Genomic DNA, 25926 nt, shown 5'->3' with positions numbered 1-25926 from the left:
AAGTTGGTGGAAGCACCCCGACAGAAGGAAGATAGTCTGGACATGAACCACCGCAGTGGCTATAAAATTGACCTAACATAGGTGGGCTTCAGTTTGTCGTGTAGACATGCCCTAAGGCTAGGATCCCTGAGGCCACCTAAGAGATGCTTTGAGAGGCACTGAATGCTGCCATTGGCAACCAACTGGAGACAGAGGCCTAAACTAACTGGCCAGAGGAACCATTAACATTTAAATGTACCAAGTCAGTCCCAGATTCTACTTGCCATCTGAATCAGCCATGATTACTTCTACTGTCATCTCAATAACTCCTGAGGGTTTTGTAAAGCAAACCAACCACAACTTACAAGTCAACACAACCTCAGAACAGCATACCTGAACCTTGCCTTTCCAACAGGCTGCAGAGAACGGGAGCGATGAGTCCTTATTGTTCTCGGAAACAATCTTCTGTGAAAGAACCAGGCTTTGCATTAAGGTTTCAGGCTACTAGAAGCCCCAGTTAGGGTCAGGGCAGATTTAGGAAAAGCACTACAAACTGGATTATCTAGAGATAACAAGGGAGTTCTCATGTTAATTTGGAAGAGGCCTGAGAATTAAGCCTAATCCTTTTTTTTTTTTTGGAAATAGTCTGAGACAGTTCAATAAAATCCAGCAAAAGGGAGAATTTGAAGTGGTCACTGTCCCAGGACTAGATCAGAACGGATTCTTGTGACCCAGATGCTTAAGACACCAGAAGGGGTGAAGCTTCCCCACTTGTTAAATGGAATAAGGGCACTGCCAAATGGCTGCTGTGCTGCCTAATGATTGCATGTTTTAAAGAACTGATCCTCAGATGCTGTTAACAAGATCTTATTTGCAGTAACAAGTCCTAGGATATGACAGTTCACAATAAGAAAAGCCTGTTTCCTGAGGTAAATGCCTTGTAATTGTTAAAGCCGGGTGTGAGCTGATCCGATCTGAATAGCTATTTTTAAAACCTAAGAGGAGGATAAATCAGCAACCTCTGAACATTTCAGGAGACATGGAAGGGGGTGTGTTCGCTATCCCAGTCAGCTAGTTAGTGACCAAACTTTTCAAGTCCTCTAATAAGCAGCCTCAATAGCTGCAAGATATGTTAACCTATGAAGTTACATGGCATTTGAAATGGGCCCTAATTTTACCATGAGTGTTAAATGGCATGAGAGTTCCCAATGGATTCACGGCAGATAGATGCAGCAGGCTAGCACTGTCCAGACACTTTCTGGTCCAATGTAGTCTAATAACTCAGCACAGCTGGGTGGAACAGGACTCTGGGTTCTAGCCACAGTTCTTCCACTGATTGTGTGTGGTCCCAGATGAGTCACCTGCCCACCCTGTGCTTCCGGTTTTCCATCTAAAGCTGGGATAATGCTAACCTACCATTAAAGATCTTCTGCCAGGTATTACCATGGGGGTGGAGCCCATTCTGCATTGTGGCACTGCTGAAGGAAGCCAGCAGGAAAGATGCATATATATTATTTATAATATATATATAAAAAGAGCTTCTAGTTGCACATAAATATCTTCATAATCACCAAGTGACAGCAAAGGGAACAGAGAGGAAGTATGGCAGTTTAATGGGGTTTGGGTAAAATATTACTCTTTCTAAAATTTGCTCAAGTGTGGCAGAGACTATGGGCTGAAACTATAAAAAATGGCAGAGAGAAACTAATTCTTTTGCAGAACCACAGGGAAGCAGAATAAAATAGATAAAACCACATGCAAACAGAAGAGTGAAATATTTCAGTGCCCACCCATCCCTGTGCTGTTCAGGAGAAACTCACCTTTCCCCCAAATGCTGCTGCCTTTTACTCTTTGCCTTTCAGCAGCTAAGCAGCAAAAAGTAGGGAGCTGAGAAAAGCCAAAAGCAGGATACAAAGGTCATTCTCCGCTGAACGATGGGACAGATGAGGAATTAGACAAAACCCTTGTCAGGACTAAATACCAGCACCTTTGGGGCTGCATGTCTGCCACCATGCATCATGTGAGATGGGGAAGTCTAGCAGAATTTCGCTGTGCGTTATCTTAATGCAGCCGCCCCTCAATCAACCTTGAGATCTCCTTGATCCCTTCTTGGAGCAGGATATATCCTGCTCAGCTACAGGGTTGCAAGATGTGTTTTGTGAAGTAGCTGCCTACATATGGCATTGCCTTAGCACTGATCATTCCGTTTATGTACAATCAAGCCTCAAGGTTATCCTTGTTTTGCAGATGGAGAAGCTGACAATTTAAGAGACTTGCCCAAGGTCACATAGCAAGTCAGTGGCAGAGGGGGGAACAACCTTGGAGTCTTTAATCCCCAATCCCCTATTTCACAGCACCTCAGTCATCTTTAGACCTTGGCAGGTGAACTGACCAGTCCATGTCATATATAAAAGACGAGCCACCATGCCAGCCAATAATCCACAAACCCAATGTTATTTACCCCTGCTGTTCTGTCCAGATCAAGTTCCCTGCATTAGCGAGAGAAGAAAATATCCTACTTTCAAATAAAAAAAGGCAATGGATGCCCCCCACCTCCCCTCAGTTTTTCCTCTTTACATCTGGGGCCCATGTGTTTGGCTTTTCCCCCCAAAGCATTACCAATTAAGATAACAATTTAGATAAATTGTGGGATTGGAGCAGGATTTGTATTGCTGTTGCATCAATTGTGCAAATGTCGCTTTCTAGAACATAAAACTGTTAACGAGATGCTATAATTTAGCTGTCCAAGGGAATGAGGATCTGATAAAAAAGTTGAATTAAAATCAAGTTTCCACTGAACATGGCAGTGAGATAAGCAGGGTTTGGTTAAAAGAAACCTAAAAAAAGGGATCCCAGCTCCCTAGGCTGGAAGCATGTGTAGGCAGGGACACATCAAAATTATTTTATGCAGCAAGACTATCAAATCTATACCCAGCCCACCTTACCGCCCCCCCCAATACTTTGCGAGGTCAAGAGGAAGAAAATGAAGTCAGTGGGACAATACACATTGACCCAGAATAGCCACTTACAGAGAGCTCTTCCAGGGCTTCCACCTCCCACCAAGATGTCTATTAACTAGATCTAGCCATCTCATTATGCAGCATTAAGTGCTCATTTGTGTCAGCTGGAAACAACTCCTTGAGCCACAGCCTATGACAGAACCTAATGTCAGTGTCCAAACCCTAAGGCTCTGCCTCATGCATGGCAAATTTAGGGCTCAGTTCACCACCGGTGGAGGGCGGAAACATAAGGTGTAGCATAAACAGAGCTCTTGCCTCCATCACCACCACCACCCATGGAAAATTACAGGTTCAAGCTCTGTTCGTGCTGCTAAAATCCTGGCCATACTATGGCCCCACTGACATAGGAACGTGCCTAAGCATGTTCAAGGATAGGGGAGGTCCCTACACATTCCAACTGATGTACAAAGGTCAGCTCATAACATCTTTCAATACACGAATGGGCCCACTGACCCCACACTTCCACATTCAAAAGGCTTAAAACATGTGGCTCAGAGGCCCTGCCTGCCTGGCTGTTTCCAGGTAGAGTATGATGTGTCAATTTTAACCTATAAACCCCTAAATGCTTTGGTACTTTGCTACCCCCATGTGATACCATTGCAGCTGGGATCAGCAGAGGCGTCAGCCCCTTTCGCATTAAAGGAAAGGGGATGCTATTATAGAGTTCCCCCCCAGGCTTGGTCCATCAGGGCTTTTATTGGTTAGCCACCCAGGTCTGCCATGAACCCAGGGCTTTTTGAGAAAGCTGGTGGTCAGATGGGGAGGCTGTCTGGGGTTTCTCAGGCGCACATATAGCAAACAAAATTCCTGGTATTTTCTCACCTCTAGCTATTTGTAAGAGCAAATTGCAGGGAGAGACCCTACAATAATAAATTGCAATAGTTATACTGTAGCTAGAGAAGTGGCATGAACCCCAAGATGTCAGATTCTTCCCTGGTTGCCAGGGACAACAACCACCACACATATGCAACTAGGAGGGCAGGAGAGGTCGATATCTAGAGGCCATGATCCTATACCCGGTGATGCTGCTAGAAAGCCCGCAGCTACTGGACCATGGACATGCTCTTTCTCAAGGACTCTCCAAGCACATGATCAGAGGGGATGTGAAAATGAGGAGTGGGGTGGTGAGTTATTGAGACTTGCCTCAGAGGAGAACTCATCTCACAAGGGAGACAGCTGCCCTACCAGGGCTCGTCACTGTCACTGCGCCGTGGCGTCAGAGCTGCACCTGCGGACCCAGCATACGGGCAGTGGGGAGGGTGCAGTTTCATCTGAATATATTATGTTCCTCGACAGACAAGCGATAGAGATATTAAATGCTATCAGCTCCTGCACTCAGAATTCATTTCGCGCTGGGTGATGAAGGCAGAAGATGAAAAGCTGTAGGATTTTATTACACTGAATTTTCAGTTTGTCAGTTTCCATCTACTGTATCAGGTGCCTAGGGACCAATCTGCATTCTGTTGGATGGAGATCTCGCTCCCCAGCACGGCTCTACTAACTGTTCACCACCTACTCTGTTTTATGGAGCTCGAACAACAACAACAAGCCAGAAAAGCTGTTAGAATTGATGCTGCTGAAGGCTTCCTCGAGCAAGGGTGCCTGCGTTTTGCTGAACTGGCTTTTCAAGCCATCGGAGTACTCAGTCCGACGTTCACCCAGACAGCACTAGCTCTGTGCGTGCCCAGAGAGCCACTTCAGGGAGCCTTTGAACTTGTGTGCACGGGCATACTGAACTCTGCAGAAAGAAGGTAGGGAGCAGCTCCCTGATTGCCAAGACTGGACCGCGCTCAAGGGAGCTACCAAGAGTAAGCACGGACTGTAAGAGTGCTGCTGTGGCCCAGACAGGACGAGCCCTTTGGAATAACCAACCACCAACCTAATAAACCACACAATACATTTAGCCTTAACCAGATCCTTCCCACCTGTCCTGAGCACTTTGCTTGTAGCTAGTATCCCCTCCCCTGCCTCTGATTTTGGTCTTTAAAATTAAGCCTTTTGGTTCAGGGACTGCACATGCTGGTTTGTAAATCGAGCCCAGATCCAGATCGGGAAAGCGGTCCCACAATGGAAGCAACAAAATAAGCTCTGCAGAGCAGAATCTTCATATACCTGGGCAGCACATTATAGGAGCTGCCACAATAGAGAGATACTGCCCCAGAGTGCTAGCCATCCTGTAGTTCCAGCCTACTCCAGAGGTAATGCCAGCCAGTAGCCTCTAGGACCTGCTCTGCAGGGGGGTCCTCCGAGCCGAAACCGAGTGTCTTACATGTGCTGCCAAGGGAGATATGGAAGAGGTACCAAAGCTCCGCTCGAAGGGGACAGGGCATTCTGGTCAGCAGGGGCCGGTCGCTAAGACTGACAGCCAAGTGGAGATGGGGAGACAGAAGAAGTGTGTAGCATGCAACACAGCCCAGCCCGGCACATACATACTGGGGATGCCAGTTACGGTAAGTGGCTTTGAAAGCTTCCCCAGTCTGGAAAGCAAGAACAAACCATTAACTTTTTAAAATTGAAATGAAGCCGGAGTCCTCACCTGGCAAACTCATGGCAGGGCAGTTGCATTCACATCCTGCCAGAAAACACGCTAATCCCATCACTGAAAGTTGCTGTCATCCCATAGAATAGATGGTCATTAGCAGCCACATGTTGCCAGTTTATGTTGCAGACTCCTGCAGGCAGGGACCGCGTGTTCTGTCCCGTGTAGAGCACCCTCTGAGAAACCGGATGCTGTTTGGAGAGAATTACTGAACTCCATTCCATTCAGGTTCTTCTACTGTGCCGTGGCCAGGGAGGATTTAATGTCTGGATTCAGCAACTGCTACAGCATGATCTTAAAATGACATTTGTGAGGGTTGGTCACATGGCAGCATACTGACTAAAGGACTGAAAATGTAACGATAAAGGGCAACAGCCAATTAGTGTAGGTGGCCAGAGGGGCACCACAAGGACCTGGCTGAGGTCCCACCTTATTTAACCTTAACGACCTGGAAGGAGGGGGTAAACACCCCATTAATTACATTCACAGGCAATTAGGCAGCCATGCAAGCACCACTGAGGCTAGAGAAGTCAAACAAAAAAATATGGGCAGGAAATAAATAAGATTTAACCTGTGCAAATGCAGGCTAATGCAGCTGGGGTAGAACTAACCCAAAGCACAGATGTGAGGGACACTTGCTGTGCAGTCACCTGATGTGCTGCTGCAAATTAGAGGTTACGCTGACAGATAGGGCCTAGAAGCCCATGCAATTGCAACGGCATGTGCAGAAACTCCTCACGGGGCAGGGAGAATACTGGCTCACAAAGCTCTGGCAGGAACTCTTGGTTCCTAAGCCAGCAGTCAGTTAAATATACCAGCGAGAGGCAGGCAAAGGCGAGTTCAGAGCATAGCAGTGGAGATGACCAAAGCTGGAGGGATTTAATAGAAACAGGGAGCTCAGCTAGACATGGCACTGACCATAGCAGAGTGATGGCTGAGGGAGGAAAGTGGTAACAGCCCACCCTGTAGTGGGAGCGGAACAGATACCCAAATCAGCACCGCCAGGAGTTGCAGGATGAAATACCCAGGAAGTTTCCCTTACAGCAAGATGCAGGAGGCTGTGGAGGGTCTCCAGCGATAAGCGCTAAAGCCCCACTGCTCAAGGCACTTCATACAATCAGATCGAAGCCTTGTAGAAGGCACTGTGGAGAACTTTCCCAGCCCATGGGGATGGATGCACAGGCCAGACAGGTATTTCCCCTCTAATTGCTATGACTGTCGCTCTCCAGTAGGCTCCACGTCTAGCCTGCCCCTGCCAAAAGCAGGAGCCAGCACTGCAAGGCAGAGGAGGATCAAAGTTATCTCAGAGGCCTCCCCTCAACCAAAGAATCCTCCCCCACCCCCTTTGAAATGGCCGTGTCTCTAAATGCAGCGACCACAATCAGAACCCTGCAGCCCAGGCTCAGAGTTATTGGAAATTATTCATCTCTGTAGGCATGAGGCTCCCAGTGGATTCCCAAGAGAGCAGCTGCTCCAGCGTTCACTCATTCTCACCTCCTGCTCCTGGCTAGTAACCAGATGTGCCGGTTTGCCCTGCACAGAGCTCAAGCTCAGAGGCCAGTGATTGATCAGGATCAGAGATTTGAAAAAGCTGGATCGATTTCATTTACTTCTATTACAGGAGGCTCCCCAAACCCATCAGCTGCACGGAGGCCCCCTTGTCCTGGGAGCGCTATGCACACGGAACAATGGTTTCTGCCCCGAAGAGCCTATAGTCTATTAACACACGATCCAGTTGAGCCATGAACAGCCCTAGGCCTTCTGACAGGAGCTAGACGACAAGAACGTAAGAACAGCCGTACCGGGTCAGACCAAAGATCCATCTAGCCCAGAATCCTGTCTTCCCACAGTGGCCAATGCCAAGTGCCCCCGAGGAACGAACAGAGCAGGGAATCAAGTGATCCATCTCCTGTTGCCCCTTCCCAGCTTCTGGCAAACTGTGATCTGCAGCTTACATCGAGAACTAGAGGAGTTTCCTGAAAAATTGCTATTTACTGAGCAAGCTGAAACGCTGCTCACTACGGCACACCACAGAGTGAGCACCATCCCTTAGCACAGCAGTTCCCATACTGTGGGTTGTGATCCTTCACATGCTGAGCACGTCCCTTTGCTCCACACACCTTGACTTGCATGTATGGTGTGCGCGAGGCCAGGATGCATGGCGGGCGCCATTCTGCTCCAGCAAATGGCATCCTCCACCCAGCATGACCTCGCCCTCACCATACAAGGTCATATTGTGGAGGAAATGGTGCCCTCCATGCAGCGTGACCTCGCACGCACAGTGCATGCAAGGACACCAGTTTGCTCTTCAAACTGGCACCCTCCATGCTGTGTAGGGTGCTGGCAAGCAATACTTCATTCAAATGGGGTCATGCTAGCAAAGTTTGGAAACCTCTGCCTGAGCAGCGTGCCATCTAAACAAAGACATGGGCCTGGTGACCCAGAGGATGAGGCAGGTAACAGCCCTTTATGACACGGGTTAGCCCTTGCGGGCCCTGAAGGGAGTTTTACAGAGGGACCCAAGGAGAAAGGGAGGAGCACCAAACACAGGCTACCTGCTCTCAGCAGTCCAGGCCGGTGGCAGAGGTAGGAAGCAGTAGGCACAAGCAGATGGGAACAGATTGAAGTTCAAGAGCTACTTGGCTGCAGGTAAAGAATGTCAATTGTGGGGAAGCAAATCATACAGACACATGGGGGACTCAGCAGTGTCCTGGTTAGATGGCGATTCAGACCCGGGAAGTTTGTTGTTTTACACACCTAGATGCAGTGAGCATTAGGGTACAAGGGTCAAAACAGGTGTTTGCTCATATGGACGTATCTCAGAATCCCATTGTCTACGCTGCAGAGGTGCAATGTATGTATAAAGGGACTGATCACTACCACATTGCTGTCAGAAGCCGGGAAAGGGCCAGCACACTGGGTGAGAGCAAGAGGCTGTTTCCGGTTCTTGTGGCATGTTTTTAACCATACACACAGCACATAGATGCAACCTTTGGGATCTGGTCAGCCCTGTGCTTGTTTCAAATGGAGTCTCCCATCTGAAAGCAGCACATACTGCTGGCCCCAAACCCCTGTATCAGGCCAGAGCTCCAGAGGTCAGCAGACATGTGCCATTGTATAGGACACTGCATTTCCCAAACACACAGCCAATTGCAACTCCAGCTTCTGAGGCTAAACAACACACACACCCAAGCACTTTGAAGGGAAGAGCCCTGACAGTGGGGAGAGAATCCTGCTTTTGATCGTGGACCTTGATTTCAGGGCTGGAAGGGGTACGTTTAGAAGGTCACCTCAGCAGTAGACTTCAATCATCTGCAGACCAAGTAGAGATGAAGGAGGGGAGGACAGTGTTCCAGAAGAGTGGAAAGACATTAACCCCTGTGCTCTGGAGGACATGGTACTTTAAGTGAGGAAATATAATTTTCAAATACATACAAAGGCGAAGACTAGGGCTGGCAGCACTGCCAGGATGTAACCGTTCTGCTGGTCTTCCGGGACGCCGAGGGGAAAGCAGGCTACTTAACAAGGACACTACACATTCTGCTCAGCAAGGCTGTGTGGCAGCATCTCAGGGGCAGCGTGATGACCCAAGCTCAGCTGGGGAGCTACCTCACAGGACAGGTCTGCAGGGCACTGGGGCGGTCATGATGCCATCTGTCACCAGTGCTACTCTGGGACAGGTCAACAAGCAAGGCCAATGTCAAGGGTCATGGTGAATTCTTCATCACTGAATTTTTAAATCAAGGTTGGAAGCTTCTGGAAGACCTGCTCTTGGAATTATTGTGAAGAAGTTCTATGGCTCGTGTTACACAGCAGGTCAGACACATTGGCCGAAATGGTCCCATCTGGCTGTGTGATCTATGAAAAGTGAGCTCCCCCTACCAGTCAGCTCCTGGCACTCCATGCCCTCTAACCTGGCCACATTTCCCTCCTGCAATGTAAATGGGATGCTCAATTCACCAGGGCGCAAAGGAAACAGCAGGCGGGACCATCTAATCTTGGAAGTTATTCACGATTCCATGCATACAAATTAATGCAACATTGCAGAAGTCAGGAATTTCCAAGTGCTGGTTCCCACAGCAACCCCGATTCCACCCGCTAAACACACGTAGGATTTTGGATGTTGCCTGTTTTGCCTTTATATATAGGAGAGCGCGAGCGCGCGCACACGCGCCAGGTAGGGCTCCCCTAATTGCACCACACTGACTGTTCACACCACACTGATCAGGGAGTGTATGCAGAGCAGAGGCTGCTACAGGAAAACAAATTCTTAACTTTCAAGCATGTGAAGTCTTAACCTTAATGCAGCAGCATCATACTATGGAATAAACTCCTACTATGTGGGTTCGTCGCTAGAGAATCACAACAGCCATGTGAATAGGTGACCATATTCAGCTACAAGCACTAAATGCATTTGGAATTTAGAGTTTACTGTGAGGCCCTTGGGAACAACTAGAATATAAAAGACATGATCCCTGCTCCCAGGAACTTACAGACAAGATGCAACAAGGGGGAAACAGGGCAGAATCTAAGGCTCCATCACCACAGCCCTTACATTTTACAGACAGGGAACAGAGTTAGACAAAGTCTGCGCCAGAGACAGGATCAGAACCTACTCCAGTGCCTTGAAACAGCATGGGTTAAGCAGGAAGCTCTGAGGAACGCACAGCTGTGTGTGTGAATTTCAATGCCTTCACATTAATATTAAGTGCTATGGTTCAGTGCACAGTGTTCTAGATACAGTTCATGCTTACTTACAAGAGGCCTCAAATGGAGATAGGTTCAAATGAGTGCAACTGGACTGGGTGTGCATAGTAACATTTCCCAAAGACCTCAGCATCAGGATTTTTAAACCAGCGATCGACACCTTGCTCTGATTAACGAGTCCGCATGAGTGATGTTTTAAGTCAGATGAGCCAGAGAACAAGAGTTTGAAATCTGCCCGAGGTCTCAAAAAGCCTGTCACTAACCCGGGGCCTCCAAAACCATTGGGCTGGGAACAATAAGAGACACTCCAGCCCAAGGGGTAATATGGGGAGCTCCAAGACCTTGTTTTCAGGCACGGATACGGAGCACTTTGCCAGCCCTAGCTACAGCACTGCTCTTAAGTGTAATGTTTACACAGAGCTCCATCTCTGCGGCACTTCACATGCAGCCTTCTGCAGTGCTAAAATCAAATCTAAGTATGGCTGTGGGTGCTGTAACCCTTTGACTGGAGAGACGAACACAAAACACTAAAGCAGAGAAGAGGCTGCACAGGAAGGTATAACTAGAATTGCACTGAAATGGGATTGTCTCAGTGGGGACACTTGTTCTATTCTCGTTGATATCTGTTTTATACTGCTCTCATCACTAGTATCTGAGCTCCTTCCAGTGGTGCATTAAGCCACACCACCCACTACATATCTGTCACGCAGGGTTTGTTCTCTAATCCGCTCCCCAAGGGCAGAAGTGTGCGCAGTGGAGTGTCTGCTTTAGTAGTTTGTTTGGGTTTTTGAAACAAGCGCACCAGTTGCTGTGTTTCTATCAAAGAAGGCCTTGCCCTTGGACTGGAAGGTAGTGAAGTTTGTGATGGTCTTTAGCTCCTGGGGAATTTCCCCTCCATCTCAGACCACCCCAGGGAAGGTTCTGTCTTCCACACAGACGAGCTTTACTCATATTACAGAGCATTCCCCTGGGCCAGAGAACCACAGTCAACCTCTTTTTTGGTATCCTGGGCTCAGACCATGGAGCATTTTGAAGGTAATGACCAAGACCTTGCACTTGATTTGAAGTTCAGCGGGAAGCCAGCGTAGAGAGCATAGGACAGGTGTGATACGTTTGTGGTAGCATACGTTGCCGAGTTACTACTAGTTGGAGTTTCCTAAGCGTGGAACGATTCATGCCTTGCTGTAGTCCAACTGAGCGGTGACAGGCATGAACAACTGAGCCAAGTCTTCGCCCACTAGGATGGCATGGGGACTCCCAGCCAACCAGAGAGGGTAGAAAGCATCACTTGCAGCTGCTGCGATGTGAGAGCTCAGCATCAGCAAGGAATCCAAAGGAACTCCTAGACTACAGACTGAATTGACCAAGTGGGGGTGTGACCCTTCAATCAAAAGAGACTGCACCATGGCCGACAACTCCTCAAAATACTTTCCTCTACCCCCCCAGCCTCACCTCTGTTTTGCTCGGGTTCAGCTTCAACCAGCTGTTCTGGAGACATGATCATTTTCCCCCAGTTAAACAATAATCCCGTCCCTGTCTCCCTCCCAGTTGAAGGAACTCTGTTGCCATAGCCCTGCTGAGCAAGAGGAAGTAAGGAGGAAAAACCAGGAGGATTTAACATGTTCTCACTCATTCCCTCTGTAACGTTGCTTGGATTTCTCATCTTTTAATTAAGAAATATTAGAAACAGCAGTGGAATAAAGACTGGTCGCTGAACTGATTGGGATTCTCTGGGTTCACCCATCGCTTGCATAGAACCCCTACAGACAAGCCATACAAGGAGCTAGGAACTTTGGAAAAGCGGGCTCCGTTGGAACTGTGCACACACCTGCTTATAACACCACCAGGGATACGTTCCTCAACATGAGGAGAGCTCCTGGCGGTTTCCAGTTAACAGTGACGATATCCTGGGCTAGTCCTTTAACACCATTCAAGTAACACTTGGCCATTCTGTAGCACCTACCATCCCAGAGTCTCAAAGCAGTTCACAAACCAAACGGACTCCCTGTGAGTTAGGCAGATCCCCTGTATGGGCACGGAGGGGCCACGGATACAGGTGGCAAGGGGCAATTGACTCACCCAAGGTCCAGCAGAAAGCCCTCTTGCTTTACCTTCTAGGCAGAGATCCTTCTCCATGAGAGAGGACGAAACTGAGCAAAGGGAGGCTTACTCTGAACGTGATGGAAAACCTTATCCCAGAGCAAGTGGGTATGGCACGCTGGAACCCCTTCCTGTGGGGGTTCTGCAGCAGGTGCTCAGGAGAATACCTGCTTTCGGTAAGAGTCACATCTTCCGTACAGCATCTCCCTCCACACACGGACACGGGCAGTCAGAACGGCAACACCCTCGCCGAATGGAGGTGCCAGGAGCAGCCAGAGGACCAAAGGAACCTTACCTGGGTGCCTTCTCCTTCCAGTCTAGGTGGTCTGATGCTGGACAGATGAATGGTTTTGTAGTCTCCAGAGTTCAGCTTAACCACAATGGCATCTGCGTTTAGCACTTGCATCACCTAGAGATGAGGAGGAAGGTACAGAGATGAATATTGGTTGTGCACACGCAGAGTCCAACATCCATCTCAGCTGCAGCCCACCCCCAGGGGCAAGGCCAGCAGCCTGCAGGTCCCAGCACACACGTGAACCCACCAGGCACCCACCTCACCGGCATCGCTAAAACCAGCGCTGGCCTTCCTCAGCCCAGGCACTTCAGCCTGTAGGTGCTCTGCCACACAGTCCAGCCCCTAAGCCTGGTGAGGGTGACACTGGGCATAATACAGTCCCCAAAGGCTTTGAGAAGCCCCGGTACACTCTGGTTGCCATAGGGAACATGCTGCTGAGTTAGAAAGGAGGTAGTAGGTGGCCGTGCTGTTCAGTGTTCCGACCTGAGTGCCCCGAGGATTTGGCTGCGCTATTGGTTCTACAGGACTGGAACTCAGCCAGCCCGTGTCTCTGGCATACGCAGACAGCCCTGGCACTTTAAAAGCATGACAATGCCAGGGTTGGCCATGACCCTGCATAAACTTTGCCACCTCAGGGACTGGCCCCTTCTCCTATTAATGTCGGACACCGGACTTCTCACCCACAGCAAGGCCATCAGGAGGAAGAACACTTTGCTTCAATCTACTGGAAGAGCATCAGGCACCGGCAACATTCGAGTCTCTCAGCAGGCAATAAGAGAGCAAATTCAAGCCGGCAGCCAAGATTTTACAGGACCCTGTGCTATTCCTCTCTCTGCATGTACAGTGCCTAGCACACGGGGTCTGGCGTCTGGAATGAAGCCCTTAGGTACCATGATATCAATACAGGCAGAGCGCTCACATGAAGATATCAGTAATTGAGATGAGCTTACTTGTGGAGCGGTGGGGGCCTGGAACGCAGCCAGCGTGAGGCAAGGACTGTCTTACATGTTTGTACAGTGGTTAATACACTGGGACTCTCATCTGGGCTGGGGCTTCCAGGGATGACCAAAGCAAACAAACCGAACACTAGGAAGACTGGTGGCAAAGCGGGGCAGGATTCTAGTAGCCCAGAGTGGGACACATGCTGCAAGGCTTTTTATTTTAATTGTTTAGCTATTTTTATCATATGCAACATTACAGTTCTGATCTGATCTGAACTGCAGCAAAATTCAGGTGATTTTCATCAAGGCTAAGGCATGTCTAGATGGGATTTGCAGAACTGGCACAAATATTTACCAAGTTCCAGTGTAAAAAAAATCTACCCATCCACCCCCACATCTTGATAAAAATGAACATCTTATTTACCAATTAAAGAAATCCAGGTGCCTTGGGCAAGTGTGCGAGCAGACATTTGCAAGCCTTACAGACCCTTCTCACCCAGAATCTGGAGCTCTCCAAAGCCTTGCGACTTCCACCACATACACGTGGGGAATGGGAGAGAAATAAAAAGGAACAGACTTTTGTAACTCGCAGCCCTTTTGCCCCAGCAAGCACATCAATCTCTCAAAACGTGCTTAGTCAAAGGGATAACAGGATTATATGAATCAAAATTAAAACAGACACTAAGGATTGTCTGTGCTTCCTTCAGCCGAGATAACAGCCCTCCAGGGAGCTTTATTAGCAATGGCCTCACCCCCTTCTGGGACCTGGCTTTTTGGTTTTGCTGACAGAACCCTCCCCGAAGCAGGCAGCATGCTAAGAGGCGAGTAATCAAGTCTCATGCTTCTGGGCATAAACATTGCTGTAGGGGTCAGGAAGGGTTCCCACCCTCTCTGTACAACATTGCACAACAGACCAGGCACATACATGTGTTTTCACCTTCCTCTGAAGCATCAGGAGAGGCCAGCATTGGAGGCGGGACCCCAAGCTGAGTGGGCTATGGGGCTGATCCAGCAGGGAAAATCCTGAGCTGCATTACATCATTGCCACATGCATTATTTATTTCTACAGAGCCCAAAAGAATGCGAGGAGGCTTCGAGAACAGCCAGATGAGCTGTACTTGACCTGAACTGACACGGGACATGGTGGCTGGAGTAGATACAGTAAGGAAGGGACGTGAGGAGGGTTATGGCAATATGATCGTGCAGTTGCTAGGTATATGCAGCCCTTGATAATTAGAAGTGCGTATCATTTAATATGCATGCTGACCGACTCTTGCATTACCGGCAGGTTGGAGCAGTCAGAACAAACTCCTCCAGCCTTAGCATTCAGTTTTTGCCATAAGTTACTATACAGGAGAACAAACAGCAGCTTTTAAATCGCCCAGCGAGGAGCGACACGCAGGAGCTTTCCAGGACAACTGCAGGGAACTAGTATTCTCTAATATACAAAGTGCAGCCTTCACACGGCAGCATGAAGGCCTTTGCAGGGAGTGACAGAAACTAGAGAACAAAGGAATGTTTAGAAGCAGAACATGGGGAGGAAACGATTTGGTGGCTCAGAGGGACTGAAGGAGTAGAGGGAGGAAAGCACCAGCTACGCAGGGCAGCACGAGCAAGGGACGATTCCCCAGGTGTGCAGAGCTGCAGGAGATGGGGCAGAGGCCAGGATGGGAGGACCAGAGCAAGGGGGATGCGAACGCAGAGCAGCAGAGTGGAATGAGCCCGTGGAGAGTTCTGAGAGCCTGGCAAGGTTACGGAGGGTGGGAAGCAGAGGGCTAGGGACACTCCAGCTTCCTGAAGCAAGAGAAACCTGACCCTAGCTCTCTGGATCCATGGAAGCTTAGTGGAGTAGTTAGAGACACTGCCAGGGAGTTGCAGTAGCGGAAATGCTGATGGACTGAATCTACAGAAAATTATACAGCAGCTCGCTGCCCTGCGCCCCCACCCCCCAGACTTAGTGCTTTAGGAGCCTCTCTGCCTCCCGCTTACCATGGCTCCATCCTGATGGCTTTATTCCCTACCCATCTCCATTCCCCCACCAACTCCTCTCGCCAGATCTCAGCTGCGGCAGCTGCTTGGCTCCTCCGCTGACCCCCCGCATCTCCCGTGCCCCAACCCCCTGCCCCAGCCCTGATCCCCCTCCTGCCATCTGAACCCCTCAGTCCCAGCCCAGAGTACCCTCCTGCACCTCAAACCTTCATTCCAGCCCCACCCCAGAGCCTGCACCCCCAGCCAGAGCCCTCACCCTGCCATGCCCCAATCTCCTGCCCCAGCCCAGAGCACCCTCCCACTCCCCAGAGCCCACCCCTCCAGATGGAGCCCGCACCCCAAACCCCTGCCCCAGCCCAGAGCCCCCTCCTGCACCCTGAACTCCTCATTTCTGGCTCCACCCCTAGAGCCCTCACCCCCTCCTTCACCCCAGCCCCAATTTCGTGAGCATTCATGGCCCATACAATTTGCATACCCAGATGTGGCCCTCGGGCCAAAAAGTTTGTCCACCTCTGCTCTACACTGCAATTAATCCCTGGAGGCTGGCCCGGGCTCACAAAGGGGTAAGATTACCACGTAGATATCTGGGCTGCATCTGGAGCCTGAGCCCTGGGATCTCATGAGGAAGAGGGTCCCAGAGCCCAGTTCCAGTCCAAGCCTAAACGTCCACACAGCAATCTGTACCCTCCCATGGCGATCCCCAGCTGACCTGGGCTAGCCACGGCTGTCCTGCAGGTCTTATTCCAGCGCCGACGTACCCTGGGGGACCTTCCTGCTCAGAGAGCAGCAGCACAGCTAGGACTCGGGAGATCTGGGTTTATTGTCAGCTCTCCCACGGACTTGCAGCACGCCTTGGGGCAAGTCCATCCCCCCCGCGCCTCTGCTCAACTCCCCCCACCTCCCTTATCTCATCTGTTCAGAGCGGCACAAGGACTGTCTCCTCAAGAGCGTGTACCGCGCACACAGCAGAGCTCTGGGTGCAGCTGGCACCACTAATAAAATACGCCGGCGCATGCCCTGTGCCAGGCAGATTTCCATGGCAATTTAGCTAGAATCTGTCAATGGCTCTTGCAGTGACTAACAGAGTCCTGGGGAACTCCCATTGCAAGCAGCTAGACAACACCATGCGCTAACGCAGGTGCCCTCCCCCAAGGCCGGATGAATGAACCCATGGCACTAGCATGGTCAGCCATGCTAGCCAGGGGAATCAGAGGCCCACGCTTTGTCTCCTGCTCCACAGCCAGTAGGAGCTGGGGTGACTGCATGGGTAGCAGTCCCCTGAGAAGGAGTCATGGGGCAAGCAGAAGAAACCTGGAGGTCCACCATTCAGCCATAGGCACAAGCTCCATCTCCATCACGGACTGCAGGAGACACCATCTATTCTGAGTGCCAGCTACTCTCTCTTGCAAAGGGTGGGGCAGGAAGGAGACTGGTAGGACAAAATGGTTACTGGCCTGTAAGTGTTGATCTTCGAGATGAGAGAGCCATGTGTTCTGCTTGGGTGTGTGCACCCAGCCAAAGAACTTTGCCTAGCAGCCCACAGGGGCAGCATTCCTGCCGCACGGTCCTAGCCCCTTCCCTGGTGATGTAAAGACAGCGTTCCCTCAGCACCAACCACCAGAAGCACAGAGGGGACAGAGGCTGGGTCGTGGAATCCATCCCCAAGAACACGAGTTACAGGCAGGTAAAGTTTTGCTTTGAGTAGATACAGCTGTGTATTTTACTTAACTGCCTCCCAAACAGTACTCCCAGGAGGTGGGGCTTGGCATCTATTTAAACAAGGACTGCGTCCCCAACATTTGCAGCCGCTCTGGACTCAGCAGGGATGGCCCAGAGGACCAAGTGGCAGCCCTCCAAATGTCCAGTGTAGGAATGCCATCAACACTGCCTGGGCTCTCATGGCATGAGCTCCTATTCTTCGGGCTACTCCGTGTGCTGTCACGATAAAGGAAGTTATCCACCTGGAGACAGGCTGTAATGAGACTGCTTGACCCTTCCTTGGGTCTGCATATGAGAAACAAATGTTTGGTCCTATCCAGATAAAAAGCTAAACTTCACCTGACATCCAGCATTTGAAGACGCTGTTCCTCTGGGGTAGAACACGACTTAGAGAAGAACAATGGTAAATATGTAGCTTGGTTCAAGTGAAATTGGGAAGCTACTTTAGACAAAAATGTAGGGTGTGGCCACAGGGTTACTTGGTCATTGGAAAAACTGCACGTAAGGGGCTCTGCCACCAAAGCCTGCAACAAAGCCACCCTCCTGGCAAACATTATTGCCACAGGGAAGGCAGTTTTCTGACACAAAGAAGAAGGCCAGAGGCTCAAATGGAGGCCCCAGGAGAGCTGCTAAGACAGTATTAATGTCCCACAAAGGAATCGGCTCTAACTGGTGGGTGGAGACAAGTGACTCCTTTCAAGAACCTCATCACCACAGGGTTTGAAAACACTGAAATCGCCAGGTGTACTCAATTAACTAATCACAAGACCAGAAGACTTAGGGCAAGGCTACACTTGCAGATGTCGAGCGCTTTGAGTTAAACCCGCCTTTGTAGAGCGCAGTAGGGGAAGCGCTGCAGTTTGTCCACACTGACCGCTTCAAGCGCACTGGCGTGGCCACATTTGCGGCACTTGCAGCAGCATTGGGAGTGGTGCATTATGGGAAGCTATCCCAGCATGCAAGTGACCGCAACGTGCTTTTCAAACGGGGGGGTGGGGTGGAGTGTGATGTGTGTACGTGGGAGGAGAGAGAGTGGGTTTTGGGGGGGCTGACAGCATGCTGTCTTGTAAGTTCAGACAGCAGACCTCCCCCGGGCCCCTCTCTCACACACAGCATTCCACAGTAACGGCTTGCATGCTGTCAGAAACAGAGCTTTGAAAGGGCATTTCCACATTCCTACAGGAGTTCAAAATGACGACAAGAGTGGCCACTTGGCTTAAGGGGATTATGGGAGGTTTCCGGAGGCCGATCAGAGCACAGTAACGCAACACCTCATTCACACTGGCGCTGGGGCGCAGCAAACGTTATTCCTCTCACCAGCAGCGCTGTAGCCGCGGAGTCAGAGCACTCTACATGCCTTGCCAGTGTTGACGGGGAATGAGCTAGTGTGCCCGGGGTCCTTTATTGCGCTGTAACTCGCAAGTGTAGCCAAGGCCTAGGTGTAAGTGTAGTTGTAGCTGTGTTGGTCCCAGGATATTAGAGAGACAAGGTGGGTGAGGTAATAACTTTTACTGGACCAACTTCTGTTGGAAAGAAACTTTCAAGCCACACAGAGCTCTTCCTCGGGTCTGGGAAAGATACTCCGATCACTGTCTGAACCCATCAGTCCTGACCCTCAAAGGAAACCTCTACAACGTATTCAAAAGACGAGACTGGGCGCTTGAATTCATTACTCTGTTAGACACTAAAGTTCAAGAACTAAACAGACACTAGATTTATGACTTATTACAACAATCTGTAACCCACTGACCCCCTCTTTGTCCTACGACTGCAGAGGTGGTAACGGGCCACTCTACCTAGAATGGTTCCTTACAATAAGTGCTAACTACTTTGACTAAACCCTGTGCTCGGTCTTGCATTTAGCTGTGATGCGGAGCACACCTTTCCCAGACCTGAAGAAGAGCACGCTGATCGCCTGCACAGCTCCGCTCACACCTCTACAGCTGTTGCTCACCCCTTCCTGGAAGTGTCACCTGGCAAGCTGACGTTTTCCAGCCTGACCGTGAATTTTGGGTGGGGAGGGAGCGTGTGCACACAAGGACAGTTCAGCCATTTTGAGAGCAAACAGGAGCAGAACACAAAGAGAGCTGCCCTTTCGACCGGCTGTGACACCAAACTCAGAGCTGAGCTGTGGCAGGGAAACAGCCCACAGGGATATGTGACTTGGCACGTTCCACAAAAAGTTGGGTCAGATTTGGCCAAGGTCTGGAGAGTCTCCTTTGCAGATGGGCAGTTTTGTTGTTTTTTGAAACAGTTCTCCTCATTCTGCAAAGGAAACGTGTGCATCCCTAGATGAACTGTTAGCGAAATCTACAGCAAACTCGCATACTGACTGAGGCAGGGCTCCACGGGTGCACGATCAGTGGGGAGCCCTGCCCCTTTACCAAGTAGTAACTGTCGTGCCCTATGGTGTCACAGTGAGTGAGGCAAAGCTATTTAATGCACCTGTATTTACTGTGCTATTGAACATGTGCTTTAGGAGATTAATGGTCGTATTAGGTTTATTTGCATCTACAATAGATCAATGTTAGAACAGATTAAGATTGGCTTTAACAGATGTGCACTGAAGGCTAAGTAACATCCCTTGTGCAGTAGCAAGAGTTTTTCAAGATGCAAGTCCCTATGGGTGCTCCACATCAGCTGCGTGGCACGTGACTACTCCCCCAGCCAGGGAGCAAGCAGCTGATGTGGGGCACCCATAGGGACACTCCTGGAAAGAGGCAGAGCTCTGTCAGAGCCCTGAGCACCTCAAGTGAGCTGCTGCTCTCTAGCCTATTATCTTCCACCATTTCCCTTTTGAAACCCCAGGAACTTCCACATAAAAACTCCATGAACAGAAGGCTGCTGTTGCACATGCCAGCACTTCAAGCCAGGAAATGCAAAAAGGCAGCATGCACAACCCTAACAGCCCCTTGCGTGCACTCTACTGAATACACCAGCACAAACAATGCGATGTAACGGATAAGCTGGATGTTAGCGTACTGGCCGTGGTTTCTCTCAAGTGACTAGTGAACGTGAGTGTCTAACCTGAGGTACGTTCAGGGGCACAGATTGTCGTGTGGATGCTCAGCACCTTGTGAAAAATCCAGATTAATCCTCAGGGCACCCAAAATCTCAGCACTGCATGTTCAGTATAACAGGGCTGGCAGATTTAGCCCCTCTACATCTGCTGATGAGCGAGTCTGGAAGCTAGCTGTCATCCCCTGAACGGCAACTAAAGGCAGCTGCCCTGAACACTTCGGAGTGAAAAGCAGCCTGCTCACCTGATTAAAGCTATCGCAGGGCATGTGCACAAGGGGCAGAGGTAACCACCTCAGCTTTGCATTTCCCAACATGGGCACTTCAGTGCAGAACCTTGGTACCAAATACATTCCACACCAAAAACTAAGTGCTAGTAACAGTTAGCTCTGTACAGGACAGACCCCCAGTGCATTCAGGCTGCGAGTTGACGATATACGCAGGGGCACTCAGAAGAAGAAATAGCCTCTTTAATCCTTTAGAGATTATTTCCGCTACTTTTCCTTCCCACACACCCCACTGTTTATCTGACAAATTAAAACCTATTATTTAGGGCCAGAACTCCTAACGCTTTTCAAATAACCAAAAAAATAATCAGTGCTCTCACTTTCGTACCATCATCTGAACACGATGACAGCAGGATCTGAAATTATCCAAAGCCAATTTGCCATGGTCTGAAGAACTGCCTGTAACACGATACTACAGTGTCAACTAAGCAAGGTTTTCTCCCCCCCCCCCCCAAACCCTTACGTCATTACTGTCAGTGGAACAAGTGGCTGCCAAGCCCGGAGATGGCGTAAGCAATAAAGCAATCTGCTTTTGCAGCATTGGTCAGGTCAGGTTTCATTAGTGTGCTCCGCAGACACTGCGATACACATTCCAGTGTGAAAGTCCCATGCCAGGCAGAGGCGTGTATGGTGTGATCTGGCAGGTATAGCACAGGGAAGCCCGCTGGTTCTGCCCCCAGCTCAATCCCCCCATCTGAGAGACAGCGAGTACTTATCTACCTCTCCGGGGCATTGGGAGGATTGATGAGTGTTTATAAAACACCTTCTGTAGGAGGCTCGCAAGGCGCGACGCATGTGCCGAACATCCATTTAAGCTCCTGCACTTTAAAGCACTCAGACATTTGTCCTGATTTTCCTTGTCACTTACAATTCTCAGCAAGGAAAGAGGGACCAAAAATTGACACTGCAAAATTGGTGCCGCTCAGGGGCTTCCCAGGGTTTGCTTCCGAGACGCTGAGTGGCACATTTCTGCTGAAGTGGCATGGTAGCAGAAGACAGAAGTCTGGTGTTACCAGTCAAGGACATGGGAAGGCAATGGGGGCCCGTCGAGTTTAAGGGGCCGAGCTTCAGGCTAAGCCAGGAGCAGCCGAAGTGCAGACGGCCAGATGCTGCCTACGGAGTTCTACCATTAGCGTAGCACCTTGAACAGGTGTGGCCTGGGGAAACCATGATTTGTGTTACAGCCACACCTACAGACCCCAGATAAGAGCAGGGCTCCACATGGGGCACTCTGAGGCAGAGAGACAGGCCCTGCCCCAAGGAGCTGTCTCAATCAAGACGACAAAAGGGATGGGAGGGACAGAGAGGAAGTGACTTGGCCAAGGTCACCGACAGAGCAGGGAATGCAGTGCCCTAGCCAGCAGTTTACAATCTAACAGACAAGAGAAGGGGGAGGGGGAAGAAATATCCCCATGTTACAGAGGGGTTCGGAGGTCTAGGGAGCATTACCTGCCTGTGGTCAGCAGCAGAGCTGGGGGAAACTCCTATCTCCGGAGTTCCGGCCCAGTGCCTCAAGACCACGCCTAGCCCTGACTACAGGTGCCATCACTCAACCAGCCACCAGCGACTGGCTATGCAAGTTAAGCACAGCCCTCGGTTGGGGTTCTCCTGGATGAGGCCAGACTCCGGGGCCCTCCCAGCCCTCTGGACTGTTCTCTCAGCATCAGAGCTCAGCTGTCGGCCATGCACACGTTAAACCTTCTGTAAGAACACCAGGCGGGTTCTTGGAATCGGCGCAGCGCGGGAGGGGAAGCCAGCCACATGCCCAGGGGACCATATGGTAGGAAACAGCAGCGATCAGCAAAAACGACATGCAAAAGGCAGCAGAGCCAGCACACCGCTACAAGAAGCCAACTTTTCAGATGTAAGTTCAGCTAACCGTTGTGAAGTTAACGTGCTTTCCCCCTAACCCAAAGAGACAGGGAGAGTTCTCCCTCATCCTCCCTCCCCAGGGCTGCCAGCTAAGCAAGGACTGGGGCCTGCCCCTCCCAAGGGGAGCTCTCCTAGGCAAACCAGTGCCAGCACCCAAGAGCCGCTCGGAAGGCTGAAGGGTGCAGGGATGAGGCCCTAGCCAAGGTCACCCAGCTCTAGTCCTGTCTGTGACAGTTCACCCTGAGCCTCACCAGCTCTGACACACCAGTGAGCACCCCAGAAGAATTACATGGGTCTGACACTCTTCTCTGCTCCCCCCACTCTGAACAGCCTGCCCCCCACCTCCAGACACCAGGAAACGTTCAGCAGAAATGGGGGGGGGGGAAGAGAGAGAAGAGGGCCATTTCCGGTGCCCTCCCCACCTCCAGCCCTCCCAAGTCCCATGTCGGGCCAACCAATCCTTCCAGCAAAGTTGGAATCGACTCTCTGGAGTCAGCCACGGACCAGACAATACCCTACAAGGGACGTGCTGACACAGGCCAGGGGCTGGTTCTAACTGGGCTTTCCTCTGCCTTCCATCTAAGAGCTAGGGATTCAGGGCAGCACTGGCTGCTTTCTAGACCCAGGAGGGGACCCACCTCAAAGCTGCCCTGCCCAAGCAGCTCTCACTCAAGTGCCATGGCACCCTACAAGAGGGGAGGACAGTCGGCTGGCCGGAAGACTGTGTGAAAGGCACTTTATCCCCAGAGGGTAAATCTACACTGTGATAAGACCCACAGCATGGTCACGGCTGGCCTGGGTCAACTGCCTCAGGTTGCAGGGCTGTAAAATTACAGTGTAGACTTTTGGGCTCGGGCTCGAGCCCAGGCTCTGGGGCCCCCATGATGGAGAGGGTCTCAGAGCCCAGGCTCCAGCCTGAGCCCCACCATCTACGCTGCTATTTTTAACCCCCAGCCCAAGCCCAGATCAGTTGACCTGGGCTCTGAGACTCTGCCTTGGGTGTTCGTTTTTTTAATGACAGTGTAGATGTACCCAGAGAACCTGCACGATATGGCTGTTCCAAGGTCTCTGTACACTGGCATGGTCCTGCTGTTGCATGTGGATAACTAGGCACAGGCTAGATGAACTCCACTGGTCCCACAGACCACCTGGGAGTGGCGTGTAAACATATATTCTACATGGGGAAGGACAGTGAGAGAAGAGAGGCCTGCACCATAGGCTGGTTGCCTATTCCATTCCTGGCCCAACACATGGCCCTTATATCTTCAAAAACCCTAAATGGGTCTAGGGCTAGAGATGTTCGAAGCCATCTCTTCCCCGGGGACCTTGGGATGGCAGCTGTCCCTAGGTCATACTTGGGAGGCACTGCCCAGGACAGGGCATTCCTGGCATGCCCTCAGTGGTGGCATTCAGAGCTGCCAGAGATCACGCCAGACATCCGACCTGTTCCCAACTCCGTGGTGGTGTCAGTCCAGGCCCAGCTGCAGCTACCCCAGACGAGGAGGCGGTTCTGAGAAAGGAGGGGTGGAGACACTTGCCTTGGTTCATTTCATTCATTTCCAACGTAAAGGGCTCCCAGATAAGACAGTGATGGGCATCTCCCAAATGCAAGGAGCAGGCATCACCCCCGGTAAGAAGGCACCTGCACCAGCCTACCCCCAGGAGGACATTTCTTTAACCATCTCAAGAAGGTCAAAGAGCCCAGTCACCTGCCAAGCAAGAGACCTTCAATTAAAGAATTGCAGCCACGTTCATACTGTGCTCCCAAAGTCAGTCCCCGCCATGGGCAGAGAGGGACCTTTGCCGCTGAATTTTGCCTCTTGGGGCTCATGTTCTGGCACTGGGACCTATGGGCATGCTCCAGTGGATGAGGTGGTGCATGGGCCGAAGGGACAGGTTAAATTCACAAGCAAGGTGCCCTGTTTTCCAGCCTGGCAGGAGTTAATGCACTGAATACCCCCGTGTTCACCCCAGAGGGCACGGCAACTGCCACACTAGACTATACCATTGGCACACTTCAGACAGCCTCCTGCCAGTATAACCAAGAACAGGAGCCGAACATGGTGCATTTGCATTGCTGCATTCCAATGCCCCTTGTTGCAAGACTACTGCTGCCCTGTGCTGTGACCTGGGGTGACTACTCCACAAGCCTGTGGGAAAGGGTCCGCAGGACCAGGCGTTCCTCCCAGGCTCGGCAGCTGAAAGCCAGAATGCAAGAGGATCGGAGCATGCACACGGCACTGTATTGGGGCAGATGGCAAGCGCAGCTCAACCTGAATGAAGCAGTATCTCCTCAAAGGCTTATGCAATGAGCTGGGGGAAGGGGTCAGGCCGGTTCCCTCTGAACACGTGGTCCTCATCCCATGAGCCACCAAAAGCTAAGTGCTCCACTTGTCAGCAGCTACAGCAGGAGCACCAACAACTACATGGATCAAGCAAAGGTGCAGAAATTTAACAGCGAGGGCTGTTAACCATTGTGCAGCCTCAAGATCCGCTCCAGGCTCAATCCGAAGTTCTGTGCTGGGAGCAGGAATCACTGAGTAAGGGTCTCTGGCCAGTGCAACGCATGAGGTCAGACAATGGTCCGTTTGGCCTTCAAGTCTCAGTCCAACCTTCTCTGCTCCCCACCAGGTAAAGGTTGAACCATGGAAGGGATTTGTGATTAGACAATGATAAGAGGACCTCAGTCTCCAAGGCTGAGAATCCAGCATGACATTTGGCAAAGGTCTCGTACCCAGCTCTGTGAACTCACTCCAACATCGCTCTGTTAGGTCTGCGTACTCACTCCAGCATCGCTCTGTCAAGTAGCCCCACCCTGCGGTTGGAATCGGTTTCCCTCCCTGCCGAAGCACACACTAACCAGCAGTTTCTCAGCTGGCTGTGTCTAGTTATCAATGGGTCTCTGTCAAGCTGGGAAGACGTATCTAGTGAGGTCCTGCTGGGGTCAGTCCTGGCTCCGGTACTAAATATTTTCATTAATGACTTGGATAATGGAGTGGAGAATATGATTATAAAATACACAGATGAAACCAAGCTGGGAGGGGTTGCAAGCACTTTGGAGGAGAGGAGTAGAATTCAAAAGGTCCTTGACCAATTAGAGAATGGGTCTGAAATCAACAAGATGAAATTCAAAGACAAAGTACCACACTTAGGAAGCAAAAATCAAATGCATGACTAGAAACCGGGGACTAACTGGCAAGGTGGTAGCACTGCTGAAAAGGAACTGGGGGTTTTAGTGGATCACAAATTGAATAGGAGTCACTCTCATGCAGTTGTGAAAGAGGCTAATATTCTGGGATGTATTAAAAGGAGTAATGTATGCAAGATATGGGAGGTAGTTGTCCCACTCTGCTCAGCACTGGCGAGGCCTCGGCTGGAGTACTGTATCCAATTCTGAGCACCACACTTTGGGAAAGAGGTGGACAAATTGGAGTCAGTCCACAGGAGAGCAGCAAAAGTG

At 50.6% G+C, this 25926-nt stretch overlaps 1 protein-coding gene across 1 annotated transcript in view; it reads right to left on the bottom strand.

Annotated features, from left to right (window-relative positions):
* Nucleotides 1–11417: 11417 nt before the first annotated feature.
* Nucleotides 11418–25926, bottom strand: part of LOC117873434 (staphylococcal nuclease domain-containing protein 1-like) — a 73794-nt gene continuing 59285 nt past the window's right edge. The window contains exons 10-12 of the mRNA XM_034762811.1: nt 12641–12754; nt 11698–11818; nt 11418–11542 (exon numbers count right to left, since the gene is read on the bottom strand). Of these exons, the coding sequence (XP_034618702.1) occupies nt 11418–11542; nt 11698–11818; nt 12641–12754 (360 nt within the window). The remainder of the gene's footprint in view (nt 11543–11697; nt 11819–12640; nt 12755–25926) is intronic.

The sequence above is a fragment of the Trachemys scripta genome, chromosome 1, assembly GCF_013100865.1.
Source record: "Trachemys scripta elegans isolate TJP31775 chromosome 1, CAS_Tse_1.0, whole genome shotgun sequence".
Taxonomy (NCBI): Eukaryota; Metazoa; Chordata; order Testudines; family Emydidae; genus Trachemys; species Trachemys scripta.
The sequence above is the reverse complement of the archived record's forward strand: the minus strand, read 5'-3'. Positions and strand labels throughout refer to the sequence as shown.